The 21,622-nt window shown below is 45.1% G+C and overlaps 1 protein-coding gene across 1 annotated transcript in view; it reads left to right on the top strand.

Moving 5' to 3' along the window:
• Nucleotides 1-20,782, top strand: part of LOC116940097 (serine/threonine-protein kinase 33-like) — a 70,924-nt gene extending 50,142 nt beyond the window's left edge. Inside the window, exons 9-13 of the mRNA XM_032949431.2 lie at nucleotides 4,068-4,180; nucleotides 8,774-8,859; nucleotides 12,352-12,678; nucleotides 17,292-17,390; nucleotides 20,504-20,782. Coding sequence (XP_032805322.1) covers nucleotides 4,068-4,180; nucleotides 8,774-8,859; nucleotides 12,352-12,678; nucleotides 17,292-17,390; nucleotides 20,504-20,782 — 904 coding nt within the window. The remainder of the gene's footprint in view (nucleotides 1-4,067; nucleotides 4,181-8,773; nucleotides 8,860-12,351; nucleotides 12,679-17,291; nucleotides 17,391-20,503) is intronic.
• Nucleotides 20,783-21,622: the final 840 nt, after the last annotated feature.

Below are 21,622 nucleotides of genomic sequence, written 5' to 3'. Positions count from 1 at the left end.
TGTTAATGTGGCAGGAAACAGCCGCTTGGAAGGGTAGCAGCTGTTTACATTCTGCTATGCGTTGTAACTTTATATTTTATCAGAGGAAGGATGGATTGAGTCGACGAAGGCCGGGGTTTTACCCCATTATCTTATAATAAAAACAAGCCAAATAAACTATCGGAGAACTATTAGACACGTTTGCTAATACAAATTTTGTATTTCGTCAGCACACGATAAACATTATTAAAGCAAACATTATGGAAGAATGACTCACATGTTTTGTAAGTTGGGTTACATTAATGGCGTTTTCCTTCATACCAATGGCATAATTCGCTCTGTGTTCATGACGAGTTCATATACAGTGCTATCATTTCTGTACATAAAATATGTTTTACGATAATCAAAATATATTACGGCTTGGATATTTCTTTGAATGAAGAATTTAAGTAATATTTTTTTTACCGAGGGATTTCTTTGCATTTGTGTGCAGCTTGGAATGGTAACAATTCTATATGCAGCACTACTTAATGTATTGCGATGGAACACGCACAATGTAATTAAAGACAATGATTTGAGACATCCAGAGTTCAATTTGTGAAATTAAAAATCCAATTTAAAACATATGCTGGTACACATTTTAAACATTTTAAGTAATGTACTATTATACGGATTCTTTGGAACAGTTTGATATCTTCACCTCTGTTTTCTAAATCACAACAAAACTTAAGAACAAACGCTTGACCCAAGACATATTTCAGTTGTATCTCTTTTTTTGAGCTGTTTTTTAAGTCCCTCGTGCATTCATATTTCATCTCGTGCACCGAATTCACCGTGTGTATGGATATCGCTATCGTTAATTAATTTCCCCTGCATTTTCTCGTGATTAATATGTAGGCGCAACCCACTGGCATATACATTTCTTTTTTCAAATCTCTTGATCATTTTCCTGCGTGTAATAACCACTCGCCTTGGCACACGTTCAGGTGTTGAGTAAACAGTGATACTTTAATTAATTAACAATGCTGTGCGATGAGCCCAAGAATAAATAATAGATGAACCACTGAGCTAGTTAGAATTCGAAAAACCCTAATACAAATTTTAAATTGTAATTTATCATTCACAAAGCCGCTACATTGTTTTAATAGGCAGACTGAAAGTACTGTATAGGTACTTGAATAAAGTGAAATGCAACTAATCATCAGTGACAGCTAGGTAAGGCCCACTGAGCTGTATAGCTCTTCTTTAGAAGCAACCTGGCCACAAACGAAGTGGCTTATCACGTGGAAATTTATAGCAGCCAAATACTCGAAAACAAATATTTCTAAATGGAGGATTGTAACTCGACATTTGTATGTTTTATATTTACAATAAAATTGACTGTTGGCGGGGGGGGGGGGGCAGTGGCACAGTGGTTCGCTCATTGCATAATGATCGTGGCAACCTTAGTTTTTGTTCCCAGCCACGGCTAACATCAGTGGCAAGCGATATTTGAACCGGTGCCGGGACCCCATTTCACTAACCCACACTGACTGGCATGGTAAAGTATGGTGAAATGATCACCATTACTGACTCAAGGTAGGAAGGCTTTCATACAGCAGTTCATTAACAGAGGGCTGTAAATTATTTGTAATGAACAAAAAAAATACTGCGATCTCTTTTCGTTTTTCACATACAATGGAACCCATAATATTGTTTTTTTTGGGTTCGATCGCGTAAATGTAAATGTGTCGTTAAACCTGCCACCACCCGACACAGCCAATTACTAAGGTTTGTCATGTAAACAAAACGTGCCAATTCGTTACTAGTCCAGCGCGCCGGTGTGTTGGAGAGTAAACCCACAACATTTAAAATCTGACTACAACATTTCTCGCCGGTATGCTGTACTAGTAACGAATCGGCACGTTTTGTTCACGTGACAACCCTTGATAATTGGCTGTGTCAGGTGGTGGCACGTTTAGCGATGCGTTTATATTCAAGCGATATAACCCCAAAAAACCTCTATTGTGGTTAATGTTGGTCGCGAAAGCCTCCTCCTGCGTGTTAAACTGACAAATAGAAACCATCTGTAAAACCGTGGCAGATGGCTCTTGGGCCACTTTCCTCATTTGCGACTTTATAGAACACTCTGGCACGTCTGAAGAATTCATGGCAGGTAATGAGTACATTTCACAGGTGGGCGAGTGAAATGTTTTTATCACTACGCACTTTTTTTACTTTGAAAAACATACACAAGTGCCCATAAAATGAATATAAAACCGATCATGCATTGTTGTGGAATATTATAGGTAACAACATGTATTACCAAAGTTCTGTCCTGCATGCCTTTAATAAGCTTGATTCCGCTGATGAGGCCCACAAGGTTGAAACCAGTCCAGAGTTAATTTGCTGAAATAAAATCGGCTGCACAATATTGTTCTGGAAAGGCAAAAGGCCTTTTACTAACAATGCATTTATTTGTATGTGTATGTGAAGATAGAATGGAGGTTTGTTTATGTTAAAATAATGAGGATACTTGAAAGCTATTTGTCAATCCACGGCTTCCCCATGTCATGCTGATGTTCATCATAGGTGTCAATTGAACATACTTGACCACAATGGGCAGTGAGGTTTGGCCAAGATAGGCACGGAGGGGGCCAGAACTGGTTCAGATGTCAATTATCACTGATGTTAACCTCGGGCAGGAATCAACAACTCTCTGGGTTCATAGCACTGTGTGCCAACCATTACACCGGCATTCCACCTCACACCATAAAAAAAACAACTTCTATTCTGTCTCCACAAAATATTTTGTTAATTCTGTTAGTATATTGGCCTATTATACATAAGTCAACCAGAAGATTTTTTTTCTTAGCAAACTCCTCTAGCGCGGTCGGCTACGTATGGTGCGAAAGAAGTTCAACATACATACAAACAACTACTGCTGGATTACCAGATGTTATTGATAAGTGTCCTCTCTGCACCGTGAGCCATCAGCACAATTACAACAATATTGTAATAGGTTTTTACCCTTTTATCTGGCACCAAAACTGACACCTTTATATGATGGCGCCAAAAGGCGCCAAAAGGCGTCATCTGGTCCAACACCAGTGGAGACTAGGCTCTAAGAAAAGCCGTCTCGGGTGTGGACCAATCAAATTCAAGGACAGTGCATATCATTATCAGAGTTGTCTCTTTTTGTTTGCATTTTGACTGCTTGTGTTGTGGTTATTGCAAACATGATCCCTTGTATAAAGGTGTCAGTTTTGGTGCCAGAAAAAAGGGTAAAAAAACTATTACTATATCTTGCTACTGGCAAAGGAAGTCTCATAGAACAACAATATTGTTTCAGTTAATATATTAAATATGACGTTAAGATAAGCCAAGTAGGTGTCACACTATATTTTCTATTTAAGACCAAAAGAGGAGGATATCTCCACAACTCTGGCTGTCGCCTGATGAGGCTAGTTGTAATTACCGGCGAAACGTCGTACTATAATTTTTAATGTTGTGGGATTACTCTCCAACACACCGTTGTGCTAAACTAGTAAAGAATTAGCACGTTTTGTTTACGTGACAGACCTTAGTAATTGGCTGTGGCGGGTTTAACGACGCATTTATATTTATGCAATCTAACTAAAAAACGCCTCATTGAGATAAGTAGACAGTTTCTTTGGAGTATTCATGCTTTGGGGAAAGAGTCAAAGTCACGGAGGAAAACCCCTTCATGCGAGAGACGAACACTTGAACTCCACAGAAAGAGAGAGAGAGTCAGAAACCTACTTGCTCTACCTCCACCAGCAGACACCTTGATGGTCCTTTGCAGGTGGGTGTGTCTCGCACGTACGAACTCGGCACGAATCAAAATATTCCACTTCTTAGTCTGGGATTATGGGCAGAGCAACAGATGTAGATGACTCGACTGAAAAGTAGGTGGATCTCCCATGGGAATCAATTCTCCCAAGGTATGTGCCCCCTGTTCTGACGGCCCCTTGATAAAAAAAAAATCTGTGGTTGCTCGGTGGCTCGTGCAAGCTGCGCTTGAGAGTGAACGAGAGGGAGCAGCGAGTGAGAGTGGATGTTTGCCCTCCCTGTGTGTTTTAATGAAGGCTGTGTGGAGAGCCTCCCTTCATGGCCCATTCGCAAGAGAAGCTCTTTGAGCTGATCATTAAGGGAGAGCTGAGCTTCACCCAGCCAGCCTGGGAGGAGGTCAGCGAGAGCGGTAAGTCATCTCTCGAGTGCTATCTTGCTCATCACAATGTGCCGCTTTTAACTTTCGGATGGGGCGGCGTTAGCGTAAAGTCGCGGCTGCGCTCTCGGATGTCCGTGTTTTTGTGCGTGCGCGCGCGTGTGTACGCGTCCGCGCATGTGTGTGTGCGCGTGCACACCATGTGCCCTCGTGTGCCTGCATGTGAAACGCACGCGTTTATTCCATTCTATTTCATTATATCGTTGAGCCAGATAATTCACGCCTAAAGTGTGTAGCTCTGCCTTGGGATCAGCAGGTGTGTTTTTGAAACCTTCTGCGTTCAATTCTCCACTTTCATGGCACCCAAGAGCTTAAAATAATTGGGCATCAGCTGTCCCACCGCATGTTCCCGAGCACAGACTGGAGTGTATAGCCATAGGTTGAGTGGGCTGATTCTACACCTAGGCTTTCATCTGCTTCCAGCGTAGCCCGTGTCACTTAAAAATATACCACGGTGCTCTATAGGCAGGCCAGGCAGCCGTACTCGGAGGGGGGGGGGGGGGGGGGGTTCAGTCCTTTGTCATTCCACTGCTAGATGAAGGTCTCCCCACATCTTGTAGGTCAAGGGGGTTGTTGCTTGACGATAATTCCCCACGCCGGTCAGTGCTGGTTGGATGAAGGGGAACTGGGAGTGGTAAAGGTGGGGGTGGTGGTGGTGGTGGTGGAGGACAAGGGAGTTGAACCCAGGATCGGAATGGTCCAGAAATCACTCGCCGCTGATGTTGGCACCAGGCCAGGAATCAAACTCGGGTGGCTGGGAACCAAACTGCCACCGCTCCACCTCAATGCGATGATTAAAAATATAATGCCATGATGTATTTGTGAACATTTCTAATTGCCAATTAGGATACTGTTACTGCAGGATTTGGTTTGATTTTGAGGATCGTGCGATGCAAAATGCCCTTTGCCTTTGCTATTGTATCATCAACTGATAGATTTTAGAAGCTGTGTGTGTGTGCGGGCTATTCATTGGATTATGTTTTGTGTTAATTTTCTCATTAAATATTAGCGCATTGAAATTTAGTTTTTCATGATGTTATTCAAGAAGAGTATATTTCGCACCAACAATCATATTCGCGAAAGCCTACGTGTTAAACCGAATCATATTCACTAATTATCCTTCCCTTGCAACTCCGATTAGGATGGTTGGCTACGTACGGTATGGAAGAAGTTCAACATACATGCATACAAAGTCTTGGTGTCATAGTTCATGCAAAGCAGCCGGAATGTAAGCTTCTGACCCTTGAGTCGAGGTGCATCAGGATGATGCTAGGAATTTCATGTCAGCATTGGACACGCAACCTGCAAGTTTTAAATAGGAGCCGGCAAGGAATTTCTGTAGGTGACTTCAGGAAGGAGACGTTAAGCTGAGAGAGGCAGGATGGAGGAGGTCATGATTCCGAGTGAGGCATAAGGGTGGCACGCAGATGTTGGGATGTGGCAAGAGCGGAACCTTGGATGACTTACGTTGACATTGCAATAACTGCGAGGTCTAGCAGAAGCAAAGACGCAATGGCAACACCATTGGCAATTACGATCTCTTCAACCAATAATTAAAATGTAATCATATTTTTTTGTTAATATCTCTTTGCAATGCTACCTCTTTCTTATCATTCCGAGATTTGTTTTGTCATTGTGCTGTCGTCAATGTGTTTGTTCAATGAAAAGAACCAAGAAAACACTTTTACTTGGATTTTTAAAAAGTTTAATAATGAAAGCCCATGAGTAAATGAAATGTCTTAATCTTTGCTTACGTTTCAAGAAATGAGACTGTATTGTTCAACACATTTTTCTCTCTTTGTCTTGCCATGGTGACTCAGCTCAGTGCTCAGCAAATGCTACCTTGTTATCCAGCCTCGATAAAGCCCTAATAGGCTGGTCACATATACTTTTTTCCCGCGATTTCATTATTCATCATCATTGCGTGTTATGCTACCAAAATTGAATGGCTATCCTTCAGGCTTAGGCTGGAGGTAGACTGCATTCCGACAGCATTAAAGTGTGGCTCACGGCTCAGCACACTATTTTATGTGACCTTGATTCCTTCTAACTTTTTGGTTTTATCGCCATGGAATGATGGACTTTAAAGTTAGAAAATATTTAACAGGGGGAAAGAAAACTCTTAATTTTGCTATTCACTCGTCATTCCCTCGACTTGCCGACTCACGGAGAGATGAGAGTGGCATTGAGCTGTTTGAGTCACATTGCTTTTACAGGAACTACCACGGCGTTGTACACCTCTTGAAATGCTTTATAATTGTGCACCGTGCCGTCTGCACAAATGAGGTGGGGGGGGGGCGGAAGTCAAATCTTAACACCGCCAACAGGCGGGTTCGTTAACCCTTACAATTTATTGTTCTCTGGATGCCAACAGTGGCAGTTCCAGACGGAAACACACTCCGTCTGTGAGACGCCTTCACAAGAGCGGAGCGACCGCACCAGAGAGGGAGGAACTTGGCAGTCGGGCAATTAAGCCCTCATGAGTGTCTTACCGTAACATTTCGTGGGCACACTTTATCTGTACAGCATGTTATGCATCACTTTATGAGATACATATACACACTATGCAAGATATAATATGTAAATGTTCATGATAATATTCTTCAACGGAAGCGCGGCCTTGACGTGACGAAGAGGCTCGAGGGCCTTGTAGATCTGGGTAGCCCTCCTGGCGCCCGAGCGGTCAGGTACTCGTTGAGAGACGACACAAAATGGGCTCCCTTCATCAACGCACACTCACCAGCATGGCGACGTATGGTCAAACCATCGCCCCCCTCCCACCATGACTGATGCACCATAACCATGGCGCTCGTGATAATATTCTCCTCGGTGACGGGTGTGGTTGAAGCAAGTGACAGTGCTTTCGGGCGAGGGTTGCGAACTTCCGAACTACTCAGTCCAAAGTGGTGACCCAGGGTCTCAGAGGCTCCCACCACGGCAGTTTTAGCATCGCTCATTCTCCACACACGCAGCTAACGGTCGCGATTTGTCTTGCAAGTGAAAAGTGTGACATGCCCATTGTTCCATGTTGTTGGGACGTAAGAGCCATTGTGGCGGGGAAGGCTTGCGGTAGGCCGGTCGTTATGTCACGTTAGGATGAAATAACACCGCAAATGCTGATAATGTCGCGTTGGGAATGAAACGTGGCTTTCATCAGGGTTTGGACGTGAATGGCCCTCGTTTGGCAAACCTGTTAGGGCAGCCCTTAGTGAAATAAACCTGCCACCGGATGGCAGCCTCCGCTCCTCTGATGTGTAAGTTGTGTGTGGCAGGTGCGCACAGCAATAAACAATGGCACTGTGAATTCACCGTATAAAGATATTAAACAACGCAATGACCACTATCATGGCTACTACTCTTACTACTGCTCATGCACCAAGCCTGTCAAAAACAAAAATGTCATTACATTTTTGTTCACGTGATCACTAGTATCGTATCACTCAATAACGTCAGTGTCTTTCTGTTCAGATGTGCGTGAGTGATTGCTCGTCTCCATTAGTGCCCCTTGAGCCAGTGGTGGAAATTCCACATTCCTCTGGCAGGGATCAATCTCTATATAGGACAACCACTGCTGATGAATGGCCCACGATACGTTGAGCTGACACTGTCATATGGGATTTAAATTTATAATCTGCAAATGTAATGTTGGGTGGAGCGGTGACGGTGCTTAGCGCATTGGACTGTGAAACCTGAGTTCGTAGCAAAGTGGGGAGAATTCACCTGCTCAAATTAACGCTTTTTAAATTAACACGAGTAGAACTTTGGCATAAAATGACCACGTGGCCTCACCCAAAAACAAATCCTTGTGTTGGCTCAGTGAAGTTGAAGATAATTGACATGTACGTTCCAACAATACGCCACAAACATCTAGAAGCACAGTACAGGCAGTCCCCAAATAAGAACGTCCAAGTTTGAAACATATGCAATTACGAATGAATCGCCAAAATGTTTTTTTTTTTACAATCTAACTTATGAACATACAACGATTTAATCAAACGTTATGCAATCAAACGCCCTTCACAATAAAATCAAAGTGCTTCATGAGTAAACATGAAATTGCATATATAAAATGTAATTTACACATAATAAAAAGTATACACATAAGTTCAAATTATAGAAAAGAGATTATAAAATACATCTTTAGCTTGATTTAAAAAAACCGAACACCTTCCTTATCAGATGGTGTTCATGGTGCACCCCACATCAACAAAACGTCAACCAGCACGCTGCACCACGAACACCCTACACGCTGCACCACGAACACCCTGCACGCATGATCACGTGACTCAAAAACCTCGACTGAGAATCTCAAACTCAGACTCTCTACCCACAAACCTAGCCCAGGAACCCATAAACCTGGACTACGAACCCACAAACCCGATCCACGAAACCACACATTCACACTCCGAACCCACATTGCCTACTTCCCACATTTCTATATTCTTCAAAACGAACGTGAATGATTATTATTTTAACATCATTATGATACCATGATGATACCATTATGATATTAATGCACGGAGCGTGGTTGCAACTTGGCCTCCCCACTGCCTCTCTCCTCCACAGCCAAGGAGCTGCTGCGAGGGCTTCTCAAGGTGGACCCGGCTCACCGGCTTACGGCCAGCGAGCTTCTGCACGACCACTGGGTCACGGTAGGTACGAAAAGTAAACTGTTAAAAGTGATGCTTTTTTCATTTTATTTTACCAGGTAAGGCCCGTTGAGCTGCTATATTGCTCTTTTACAGAAGCGACCTGCCTATCACGAATGATAGCTCAACGAAGTAGCTTATCACGTGGACACTTATAGCAGCCAACCAAATACTCCCAAAAGCATGTTGATTCCAAATGTGGAGGGAAAAACCGGAGAACCACGGAGAAGAATCTACGCAACCCCAGGAAGAGAGACACGCAAACTCCAAATATACAGGCATCAGGGTCGCGATCGAACACACGACCTCCTGCATACCAGGCGCGTGAGTGAGCATCTCACCACTGCGACACACGAGGCCATCTCCGCTGGCTGGAGGTGGCGTCCCGATTGGGGATCAACACATTTATCACAATACCAGGATTGCGAAGAATTGCACACAAATGCATTGTCTTGAGTCGAGTATTAGGATGCAAATTACAAAAAAATGGGACCTTTAATGTCCCAGTAAGACATACAGATTCCCCAGGATAACAGCTTTCTCTAATAAAAGATGATCCTGGGAAAGACAGCATTGGTAGCAACTCTACTCTTGCCATGGCAGGTATCTGTGATGTGAGTGTAATGCAGTTCCAGTGAATGTGTGTGAACCGTAACTTTTTTTCTGTCTATGTGGGTATAGAGTATGTTGGAGTGGGTGCACTAAGCTATAAAACCTGTCACCTAAGTTCTAAGTCCTGACCATGCCTAACATTACTTCTCAGAGGTGTAACCACTTCTCCCGGGCCACTGCAAGGTGAAATCAGCCTTGACAAAATGAGTATTTGCTGCAGCACGTGAACACCACTATCGGGGGGATAAAGGTAGCCAGGTTATAGTGCCGGTCACACCACCCTTGCATGGCCCGCTTGCCTTGATGGGTGCTCGCTAACATCACTTGTCTTTACGACTATATGAGGGAACTTCGGCTATTTTAATACGATATGTATGCACAGCCCTTTGGAGGTGAAGTTGATGGATCAAGCATATTTGTAGATTTCATCAGCCGCGCAGTGGTGGCTATGCACATGGCCTGTAATCCAGCACTGTGAAGGCAGTGAGGGTTTATGGATTGCACAGATGTGGTGAAACTCCCTTCCCATTGGACGCTCAGGGGGAGCCATACTCTGGCCCGCCAGGAAAAAGGAGTACAGCAAGTGGTCCAATCACAATCGGTTTCCATCCGTACGGGGATAGAATGTTGTCACCTCGCGCGCGAAGGGTTTTCTGCAGGTGCTCTGGTTTCTTCCCACGAGTATAAACACTCACCATTAATTGGCTGTCACGATATCTAAATAAAAACCTAATGCAGGAACCCTGCCTGAAATCTAATCATTTGTCTCGGTGTGGCTTTCCTGGATCAGTAATTAAATCAATATTATTGTATTACGTGATGCGACTCCCTTCACTCAGGACGTATAAGCGACCAGCAGGTGGCAGTGCAGAAAATAAATTCTGACTTGGTAACAAAATAAAATATTACATATTTCCCCACACAAATAATACTAATCGCAGCAATGCATTACATATCTGTGCCAAGGTCGCATTGTCTACTGTTGTAGATGTATCTTTCTCGGCTTGACGGGACAGACGCGTGAAACGGGTTTCGCCCAGTCGCACAAAATCTTTGGACAGTGTCACTTGTGGCTCTGCTCTCCCAACATACAACCGGCGTGCTGTACTAGTGAATTGGCGTGTTCTGTTTACGTGACAAACCCTTGCTAGTTGACGGTGTCGCGTGGTGGCGGGTGTTAACGACACATTTATATATTGACGCGATCTAACCCAAAAAAAACCTCTGTTATGGACATTGGTGGTGAAAGTCTACTGCGTGTTACACAGTGTCACGAAGCATCAAACTTGGCTTCATTCGAAAAAAGTGTCCTTAAATCCTCACTTCTTGGTCTCCTCAACTGAGCTCCAAGCCCACTGATCCTGCATTGAAAATGCCTCGTGCATTACACACAAAGTCTATATTCCAGGACTTTAAGCCGATGATGTCCCGAGGAGAGAGAGAGAGAGAGAGAAAAAAATCCCCACATTTTTAAGGCATTAAAGCTTGGGTATATTTGCACTTGCGTAAGCTGACACGTCTAACTTTGATCATATTTTACGTTTTTGATCATGTATTCATGTGTCCTTAATGAGTGCCTAAAAGAGAGAGTGCGCACGCATTTATATCACTGGGTTAGTACAAATTAAAGTATATACCGTATTAACATATAGAATGGGCTGGCTGCCTTGCATTTAAAGGGAGCACTTTGTGAAGGGCCAAATTGTACTATTCCTGATGAGCGTTTAGTATGCGTCAGTTGACCCCAGGAAGCTGTGTGGATTTGTACAAAATTAAGCAATAACCAAATGGTGTATTTATCTAGGTGCTATGAATCACGTAATAATGGACACAGAAGCTCCATTGCTCATTGCCTATATATTTGATATCAAGGGCAAAAATTGCAACGCTGCATGGATCTCTATTCAAATTATATTATCTTTGTTTTTCCCTGCTTAATAACTGGTTTTGGTTTTTTATTCGAATACAGGAGCGTAGCGTTCTTATGCACATTAATTATTATTAATAAAGGTTTGCTATTTAATTACTGCTTTTCTTTATTGCAAAAAAGCAATTTTGTGGTGAAACTAATGAATTAATAAAAATGTATAAATACATTTTTCATACGTATATAATTATACACACGTCAAAAGTTATTTTAAAATGAACCAATGCGATGATTTTCTTTTGCAATTTTCAACCAAAACTAAAAAATGCTCCTTTTCATCGTAGCTGCTGAATTAAACATGATGTGGGTAAATTAATTTTCTCCGACAATGTTTGAACGTGCAAATTCCATGCAATGCAGGCAATAAAAAAACATAATTACTTCCACAATGGCACAATATATAATTCCGTTTGATTTTATTTGACTGGCCTATCAAGCTGCACAACTTTTGCGGGGTGGGATTTTTCTCATACTTGTCTTCGATGAGATTTGACGTCACCCAATAGCGAAGCGTGCGTACATTTTTTCGGTCGAAGTCGTCCCTGTTAATGCATTGTTATTTATTAATTTCTCGTGCTATGTTTGTCAAATTAATTGTCGTGTCATGTTGGTGGAGAACTCGAGACTCGCAATCGGAAGGCTGTCAGTTTATGTCCCACTAAAGAGTTTACTTGGCTCATGATTCTCGTGGGGGTTGATAAAATAAGTACTTCTTTGTGGGAAGTCAGCAGAGGCTGTCTTGTAGAGAAGTTGACCACCACCATGAGAATGTGGAGCGTATACTTACAATCACTGGTAAAGATGAACTTTTATTTTGGGGAACTCTCAAGCGCTAAACAATTCTTAGGCAGGGCTCCAGGAACGGAAACCATCAGCGGACAGCGATGCCTTCGACAAGCTGAACTTATCTCTGAGCCACTCGCATGGCGTGTGCGGACCGGGTGCTGCCCCCGCAGGGCGACACCTCAAGCCTCGGCAGGCCGCTCAACGTGCTGGAGATGATGAAGCGGTACAAGGAAACTGGCGGCGGCGAATGTGACGGGGATACTCGGTGGGAGGGAGCAGCCGTGCGGCGCGACGCTACCAGCGGCGGTGGCAGCGTCGACGGCGGCGCCGGCAACGGCCTGGGACCCGGTGGGGAGCTGGAGGCTCGGGGGCGCTTGGAGGCCGGAGACGGACGTGGGGCGAGCGAGACGCACGAATGCAAGTCGGCCACGGACGGTGATGTGGCCAGCGGCGGTGGAGGGAGCAGTGGCAGCAAACCACCGACTCCGACTAGAAAGGTGGACATTGCTGCATCATATCATCGTCATCATCATTGGGAGCATTATATCACTCGCCACGTAGGCTTTCACGGTTGTTGCTGTATGATAGCCGTCCGATGTATTTCGCTCCATGTGCTACAACTGAAGAAGCTTTCAGAACGTGGAGTAAAACGTCGGACATCATGCCGAACAGCATGCGGTACAACCCAGAAACACATCATAGAGCTATTGTCAGAAACATCATAATTCACCATCATCATCATCAACCTCTTTTAGAAGGTTTTTTTCGCCACAGTAAGCGATTTGTGAATTGCTACGAACCTCCTTCCTCCCACCCCTCTCCCACAAAGTCCATAAGCACCTCTAATTTAATGCAATTTAATTTACGTCTTTGATCACGTATCAATGCCCCATCAAAAAAATCCAATTTATTTTTTAACATTTTATTTCTCTGGTGTTCCCCGACAGCTCTTTTACCAGCCCTAACAATAAGATAACCCACACCAAAACAAATATAGTGATTATATTCTCCTATTCAGAGTAATAATAAACACCAGACATAACTCTGCCTATTCTTTCATTTGCATGCTTCAACGTTGTATTTTAGATTTTATTTCCAAATTGTTCAGGCCCGGGGTAAGTTGACATTTATCTTTTTTGTGTCAGTAGTTATTTACTTGTCTGTATCACAATTTCAGACACACTTTTCGTCTGTGTCTGCTTTAATAGATGCTTTAAACATTTTTTATTAAAGTTTTTTTTAAATCATCGGTTTGGTCATTACTGGCAACTCTAAACCCGACTCTTAAATGTCACCACGAACAGTGAGGTCTTGGCAATGTCTGTAGTAGTGGTTATGGGAATGAAATTTCATTCCAGATACTCGGATTGCCAGCAACAACCTGCAATCATTTGCAAAATGCTAGTAGTAGGCAGTATAGTTTGAATCTTGATATATAATTTCACGCAATAACTCATTGATTTTTCAATTTGAACCACATGCTAGACATTTGTAAAAAAAAGTTGCTATGTGTTTTATTTTTATCCAGCCATCAGAATTCTGCCTTGTAGCACAGACACCCAATTTCAAGCCGTATTAAATTGGATAATGATGCATCACCAATGGGTAATGACGCATCACCTGAGCAGGTGGTAAAGCCACATCGGGAATTTGGAGTGACCTCCATGCAGGCAGGAGTGGCAGCAGATCGGCACGGAGACAGTTGGCATCCACTTATTTTAAGTGCCTGGCAAAACTTTTTGCTCAGGGGCTCATACATCACGTCCCTTAAATACAAGGTAGCCCTATCACCTGTCTCGTTATTGGTCTGGTTCGCGCTAAATTGATATAATGGCACATTTGTGAGTTAGTAGCAAATTTGTAGTGTGACATGACGTGTTGTTTGGGATTGATTGCAACTGGAGCGGTGCTTTGCCACCAGCAGCAATGTCCGCTTGTGTGCGTGTGTGCGTGGCGAGCGGTAGCGCAGCGGTAAACGCTCTGTGATACGAACCCATCAACCCGCGTTAGATTCCCGCTCACGGCCAACACCAGTGACGATTAGCTGAACCGGTCCTGGGGTTCCTCTAGGTCGACTCAGCCTCAAATGAGTACCCGTTGTGGTGTGTAAACATCGCAACTAGGGAGACAAAGGTGGCCGGGCGTAGTGCTGACCACTCACCAGTGTGCTATGCTGGCCTTTACAGGTGCTCGTTAACAGCAATTGCTCCAAAAGTCTATTAAGGCTATATGCAGGGAGTACAGGTGATGCATCTGCCAGTCATCTCAGTCAGTCAACCCATGGCACCCGGGTGTGTCCTGTGACCTCCTGCCAGCGAACCTTCAACACTCCACGTGGCCTCAAAGTCCATCTCGCCTGGCACAAGCACTCTGGTTACATCATCACCACTTAGTGGCGAATTGCGTGTCCACGGTGCTCGCTAAAAGCTCTTGCCCCAACAGTTGTTTCTTTACATGTTCATGGGGCATATTTATGTCGCGTCTGGCTGGGTTTTTGCAGTGCTTAGGCGCACTTAGTTTACGTTTTGAAAGTTCAAATCCCTTTTGGGATTGACTCAGTGCATCGTGGCCTGGCACCAAAAAACTGACGAGCACTTTTCTTTGTGGTCAAAGGTGGTTGCCTTACGGACAGACTGAACTCTGCCAGAGGTGGAAATTGTAACTGTAATTGTAATTTCCACCTCTGCCTCTAAGTCACAAACAGACACTGTTTCGCATGCCACTCCTCGAGCTCATAATTCACAGCCCTTTGTCAATCTATTGCTGGATGAAGCCCTCCCCGTGCCGCATTTTCCATAGTGGTTGTTTGACCATACCTCACCACTGTGGTCAGCGCGGGTTGGTTAAGGGGTGTTGGGCGGTTAAGGTCCGGTTCCGATATCACATGACACTGATGTTGGCCACGGGAGGAAATAAAACTCAGGTCGACGGGTTCATAGCTCCTAGCACTAAGCACTGTGCTGTGCATGTAGGACTTTTTTCGCACCTTACCTTAACCAACCACGCTAATCGAAAGTGCAGGGGAAAGACAAACTAAGCACAAAAAGCAGTTCGAAGAAAATTAGTTTTCAATTCAGATCTTAAAATTGTGTGTTTTTTTCTCTCAAAGCATTCTCTACTTTCATCGTCATCATCAGTGTTGGTCAATCCACTGCTGAATGAAGACTGTCATAATTCACAGTACTGCTATGTAATAATATTTTAAGTTAAATAGTTCCATGCCCAGCTTAAGGCGAGTTGCGAATACAGGCTCTGTGCTTGCCCAGGCTTGGCTCTTGAGGCTTGAACTCTTCCTTCTTCTCCAACGTCTCCTTCTCCTTATGCTGTCCTGTTTTATACCTCCAAAGCCCCCTCTCTGGAAGCTTCTATCACCCCCCACTCCCTTCGGCCAATCCTCACCCTTGCCCACTAACGGTTCTCATCCGTCCTTCTCCGGGCCACCCTTTCATAATAAAGATTTGTGGGTTAGATGGCGTAAGTATAAATGTGCCGTAACCCTCCACCACCCGACACAGCCACTCAGCAAGGGATTTGTCACGTAAACAAAACGCGCCATTGAGTTACTACTTCAGCCCACCGGTGAGTTTGGAGAGTAAATCCACAACACACCTTGCTTTCTCGTCCATTTTTTACCTTTCAAATCTTTCCTCCAATCCCTTTCAATCTTCGCCTCCCGACCAATCACCAGTGGGAGACCTTGGCCTACTTTCCCGATGGTTTGCCTGACAGTAACACTTGTGTTAGGTATGCGGTCTGTTATCTCGGTCGTTACACACACACATATATTGCACAGAGGAGTTCAGCAATTATTTAAATGCACTCACTTGTAAGCAGAAGGACACTTTTGTCTCCACATTTAAGTGCTTATTTTTCAGTAGATCGGCTTATTGGTTCTCCAGGACCAATATTATCCGGAAGGCTTTGATTTAAGCAAGCAAACTCTGGACCAGTTTGAACCCTCCATGTCTCCTCACAACAATGCATAATGAGTTTGATCTCGGTGAAAGGGAGAATTAACCCCTTTGAGCATGCATATGCAATTACATAATAGAACGAGAAACAAAAGGCCGGAGAAAAAAGATCTTGCTGACCAAAATCTATATCCGTCAGGGTTAATAAGCACCAAGGCTCTGAAGTCAGAATCGATACAACTTTATTGGCAGGATGTATTATTCATACTGGGAGAGATGCCTTTGAACAAGGCTATTAAGTTTTTAGATATGTTAAATATTTAAGCTTGAGTAAGTGTATGCTGCGTTTGTGTGTAGCAGCTGTGTGGAAGAGCTGTAATGCTTTGGCTTAGAGCGGAGTATATTAATTAGCGAGTGCTATTTCTTTCGAGTGCGCAAAATAATTAATGGCAGTGGCACGGGGTGAGCATTCATCATCATCATTGCCGTGGTCATGCGGGAACACTCGCATGGGACGCCGGGCGCTCTAGGCCTAGGGTGGAAAATACCTCGGCACTGTGGTCGCGAGGGGCAGCGATCATCAAACTTCCCACTTGGGGCCCGAAGAGCTCTCTTGCATCGTTCACATGCCGCTTTTAATCACAGTATCAGGTCAGGTGTGGCCGATAGCACTAATTGAATGATTGATAGTTTTAATTTACGACTCACGGATTGCTCAGAAATTAGGCAGGCCGTGTGACCACAGCCTTGTCTACTGTTGCTACCTGTCCTGGTTTTCCCAGGATCATCTCTATTCTGAGGTCGCTATCCTGGGAAATATTGAAATCTTCCTGGAACGTGAAGAGGGACGTTTTTTTGTCAGTTGTGTAATAATAATAATACGCCACTCAAGACAGCGCCTATGCAGGTAGTTCTCAAAGCTTCTAGTATTGTGAAATATTATTTTTGCCGTTTAAGCCTCCTGGCTTTTTGTACCTCAGGTGGCAACGCCAGTCTCGCCGGTTGAACTTGTGTAAAAACTACTGAGGACACGCAAACACTGAGCGCGGATTTTCCTTAAAGTTCTGTCCAACGCAATTGCATTCCGTAAAGAGGAGAGTGGTTGGTATCGGTGGGCAATCGCAACCACAAACTTCTGCAACAAGTGGCCATCGCGCGACCTCTGGCACGGGTGCCACGAGCTGTCTCGTTCTCTGTAGGGCTCCCAAGCATCCATCAAGAAACCCTCTGGGCCGTGTCTCCAGGGAAAGCAAGGCAAGAGAGAAGTCAGCACCAATGGCGTCACCAGGCCCAAGATGGTGAGTTGTAGAGCTCCAGATTTCTTCCTCCCGAGGCTATTTTGGCCTCCTATTCCATGCTAATTGGAAATGTTAGAAGATGTGAGAGTACCTCCAGATCCCACTGGAGGTGGGATCTGGAGGTGGGATCTGGAGGTGGGATTTGAAGGTGGCATCTGGAGGTGGGATCTGGAGGTGGGATCTGGAGGTGGGATTTGAAGGTGGCATTTGGAGGTGGCATCTAGAGGTAGCATCTGGAGGTGGGATTTGAAGGTGGCATCTGGAGGTGGGATTTGAAGGTGGCATCTGGAGGTAAGATTTGACGGTGGCAACTGGAGGTGGGATTTGAAGGTGGCATCTGGAGGTGGGATTTGAAGGTGGCATCTGGAGGTGGGATTTGAAGGTGGCATCTGGAGGTGGGATTTGAAGGTGGCATCTGGAGGTGGGGGTTGCAGCATCGTGCAGAGCATGCCAGCCACCCACCGGCCTGCACAATTTTGTCTGTTCTGATGGATTCGCTCGCCATTTACAGATTTGATTATTGTTGTTGGCGCCTACCTGTCAGAATGCGAGACGGCCCATCGGAGGCAGTGCAGCAAAAGTAGTTGCTGACCCCTCTGTGTGTGTGGGTTTTCTCTGAGTGTTCTAACTTTGTTTCACGCGAGAAAATACTCCGAAAGCCTGCCAAACATCCCATGCACATGCTTCCTGAAAAAGTATTGATATGTGTGTATGTATGTTGAACCTCTTTCGCACCGTATGTAGCCAATCGGAGGTGCGGGGGAAGGACAACCAACTAACTACCCACAAAAAGCAGTTCAAAAGAAATGCGTTTTAAATCTAGATTTAAAAGTGCATAGCTCCAGTGGGCTTCCTAATATCGGAAGGATATTCAGTTTCATAGGTAAATGGGAAAGGTGCAGCCCTGCAATTGCTTGCTCGTACCACTGCTGACTAGAGGGAGCTCTATACAGCCCCTCTAGAGGTATATATTGGCCTACTCTTCCACGTTGGCCAGATGTAGGAGGTGGGAGTACCCACACTCTATCCCACCACACATGACCAGCCGATTAAACCAACGGTAAACTGACTTTAAACAGAACATAATGTGAATATCATGTAATGATAAATGGAGTGCTGAAACATGAAACACGTTTGTTAGCATGTATAGCTACATGCAGCGTTTTGTGACACAGCTTCAAGGGCAAGCGTCAGAGCACACAAGCAGATGTTGGGGCATAAAAAGACTTAACAAACAAACATAGCGACAACATGAGGCCATGTATCGGAGCATAAGGATGCACGTCAGGGCGGACAAATATGATATTTTGCGAAGTCATGCTTGCGATAAAAAAAAAACTATTTTAAACTGACATATTTCACGCGACAATTCCAAGTGCCTTTTATTTTTTACATAAAAGCACCGCACTTGAAATAAAATACCTTGTGAAGCTCAAAGTGGCAATTGTAATAGTAAGTAAGAAGTTGTTGAAGCTACTTTACATGACAAGCATTAACCATTCATCGAGCGCTCTATCACGTGTCAAAGTGGCCATCCATGAGTGCCATCGTTCGACTTGGGATTCTGGTTGAGTGTTAGGTTTATAGTTAGTACTTTGGTTGGTTAGGATTCACGAGTTGATATTTTTTCACGTTTGAGTTCTGACTAATGTTCGAGCGGCTAAAGTTTATTTGTTCTAATTAGAGACAAGGGTTAGCATCAGGTTGAAGGTTATACTGTAGTTAAAGCGATTGTTGGGTTTTGTTTTTATGGTGGCTTAGGTTTATGGTGAGTATCTGAGTAAGAGTCAAGTCAGGAGTTTGTGTTTTAGTTTGTTACATTGGCGGTAGGATACGGTGTTTAGTATACTGTGTGAATGTCATTCGCTTAATCCCAACCCTACGAATGTACTTCTGCTGATGAGACACAGAGTGTCAAAACCAGTCCAGATTTTCCTTGTATTGAACCGATGCTGTTGAAACGATGCACTCCCATAGAATGCTTTGTGGTTGATGGGAAGTGTAAAAAGTTGAAATTTATTTTGTATGTGGAGGGAGAAATATATTTTCTGCCTACTTATTTTGCCTCAAATATAGGGTTGGTTTTGATTTAAAGCTTTCGTGACTGCAGGGATTCATATTCTTGGTTCTTTCGGTAAAGTCACGTAGAAGGGAAACAATAAAATATATTTTTATTATATATATTATTTTATTGTTTCCCTTCTACGTGACTTTACCGAAAGAACCAAGAATATATATAGGGTTGGTATTAACATTTGCTTTAGAGGGTTTTTTTTTAAATATTGAGCTCAGTGTTATAGTTTATGACTAGGATCGTTGCTTGGTTCACTGTATTGTTTGTGATAACACTACTGTGTGTATCCAGTCAGCTGACTGATGTTGTAACACTTCTCTTGCTACAGCAAGGTTGCAAATTCAAATCCAGGTTGGGGGTCATTTCAGCCCATGATCCCTCCCAGGTCAGCAAAATAAAACTACCACTCTTCGGTAAGCCAAACAGCGTTGGTCCTTTGGATGGACGGGTTCCCACCATAGGATCGTGGATTTTCTGCCGCTGCCTCAGCAGCACCAAGAGAGGCGAGTGCCGTCAACCTGCCCCTGGCGAGCAGTGAGACGGTCACTTTCACGTTATTGCACTCCACCACCTTCGGTTCCGAGTGCTGCTCTGATTGCAACGGCGCTGGAATGCATTATTTATTTAACAAAAAAAAATCACAGTTTCTAAAGCACGGCGGCCCAAAGGTTCAAACCGCCAAGACGCATTCACAGCAGGTAACAGTTAATGTGTTTCTTGAATTGAGCAAGGTCACAATAACTTGGGACGATGGGAGTGAGTCCCAAAGTCGGGCAGCGCGAAGAAAAACTACGGAAAGAGGAGCACTGAGGTGGTCGAACACAGTGGACCGAGTCCTCAACACGGGCGGCAAAATCAAAGAGAGAAGTTCGTAGCAGCGATAGAAGAGCAATAAGGAGGCAACCGGCCGCCTACGGCCGAGCGACCGGAGCGAATCAGTGGAAGCCGGGTCATCGGTCAACCTTGGCCACTTCGCGTCGGGCTTAACCGCGCCACATTTTTAACCGTCGTCCGTTCCCGCCGCCCCCACCCCCCGCAGCCCACGGTCGGCCGGCGCGCCAGCATGCCGTGCACGTCGTTGCGCGGCCCGTCCGCGGAGGGCCTTCCCCTCGGGGCCGGCGCGACGGCCCAGCCGCCGCTGGCGCCCACGGTGCGGCGCGCCACGCTCAGCAGCCGCGGGGAGGCGCGGCGGGGGCCGGGGTCGGCCCCGTCGCCCCGGCCCGAGCTGGCGCCCGAAGGCGGCCCGACCACGGGCAGGCCCGGCGGGGGAGGGAGGACCGTGGCACCGTGCGCCAAGAACGCGCACCGCAACTTCTAGGACTTGGGGGGCCGCCGCTGTGGCCGGCTCGCAAGGTTATGCGGCGGGGCTGCTCGAATCTGATCGAAAATTCGCTTCGGCGACTGCCGATTGTGCGACGTAAAGCAAACCGTGCGCTCGTGTTATTGTTATCGTCGTGATTATCGCAATTGCCTTTGGTTTTGGTATTATCGTTATTGTTTGCGTGTATCTTGTGTCATAGGCTGGAGTGCGGTCGCTTCGTTGGTAGAGCAGCTCGGGACTGATTTCGTGAGTTCACGAGGTTGTGAATTTGAATCTCGTCGTCACCATCATCGTCATCCTTCCGTGGGTCGTTAAAATGACCACAACGGGATGAGGCTGCACGACTGGGTGGGGGGAGTCAGCCGCAGTTTGCCACCGTTCCTCGTGGACTGAGAAATAGCCGAGGACGAACAATGGAAATGAGCAGCAGCTCCTCCTCATTCGAGTGTGCAGGCATCGTGGATCTTTAACTGTTTCGCAAACAAACAAACGCAAAGGTGAAAGCGCACTTCTGCCTGCGTTCGAATTGAGCGAGGAATGCGTGACCAAGCGCGTGCGCTGAGAGCGACGCGGCGGGCACTGTTCAACGTGAAAGATGCCATGCCTTATTCATATTCTTAGCTCTTTCGGTAAAGTCACGTTAAAGGGAAGCAACGAAATAATATAATATATATTAAAAAATGCCATGCCTTGTGAAACAAAAATGACGCCGCCTTGTCGGAGCACAGAGGTTAGAGTCAGAGGGAGTGCTGCTGCGGGCTGGCTCACGGGCGCGGTGTCTCCTGGCTGATCGCACAAGCCCCACCACCCGCACAAGCCCCACCACCCGTCAAAGCC

Source organism: Petromyzon marinus, chromosome 7 (genome assembly GCF_048934315.1).
Source record: "Petromyzon marinus isolate PM22_M1 ecotype Great Lakes invasive population chromosome 7, UKy_Petmar_22M1.pri1.0, whole genome shotgun sequence".
Taxonomy (NCBI): domain Eukaryota; kingdom Metazoa; phylum Chordata; class Hyperoartia; order Petromyzontiformes; family Petromyzontidae; genus Petromyzon; species Petromyzon marinus.
Note: the sequence above shows the minus strand (reverse complement) of the source record. Positions and strands in the feature narration are given on the sequence as shown.